Here is a 361-nt window from a genome sequence, read left to right as displayed (position 1 = left end):
TCTGAAGAATACAGGAGCGATAGTATCTCTGGATGATAATGGCGGACAGACGTATAGCCTGGAATTTGACTTCCTCTCTGTACTTCCTGAACGCAGACTGGATCAGAGTGGCAGCATGATGCCAACGAGCCACCTCCTTTCTGACTTTCCACCCTCTGTATGCCGCCTGAATAGTAATGGATGCATTGCGCATTTCCACATATTGCATTCTTTGAGCTTTAGCTGCAACAGAAGCCCGATGTTTTCGCTGAATAGCAAGGACAGAAAACTTCAATTTCACATATTGTTTGCGTTCGAAGAAACATCTGTAAGCTCTCTGGACAACACAGGCGGCATGAAGTCTTTGTTTGATGATTCTTCT

General features: G+C 44.9%; 1 protein-coding gene across 1 annotated transcript in view; it reads right to left on the bottom strand.

The window, feature by feature from the left end:
* The window catches only part of LOC104946764 (abnormal spindle-like microcephaly-associated protein homolog), a gene marked incomplete at its 3' end in the record, with an annotated part of 20964 nt that overhangs the window by 4252 nt on the left and 16351 nt on the right, over positions 1-361 (bottom strand). Inside the window, exon 11 of the mRNA XM_010772646.1 lies at positions 13-361. This exon is cut by the window's right edge and continues 2646 nt beyond it. Within this exon, the coding sequence (XP_010770948.1) occupies positions 13-361 (349 nt within the window). The remainder of the gene's footprint in view (positions 1-12) is intronic.

Source organism: Notothenia coriiceps, unplaced genomic scaffold (assembly GCF_000735185.1).
Source record: "Notothenia coriiceps isolate Sejong01 unplaced genomic scaffold, NC01 NC01_scaffold00011585, whole genome shotgun sequence".
Taxonomy (NCBI): domain Eukaryota; kingdom Metazoa; phylum Chordata; class Actinopteri; order Perciformes; family Nototheniidae; genus Notothenia; species Notothenia coriiceps.
Note: the sequence above shows the minus strand (reverse complement) of the source record. Positions and strands in the feature narration are given on the sequence as shown.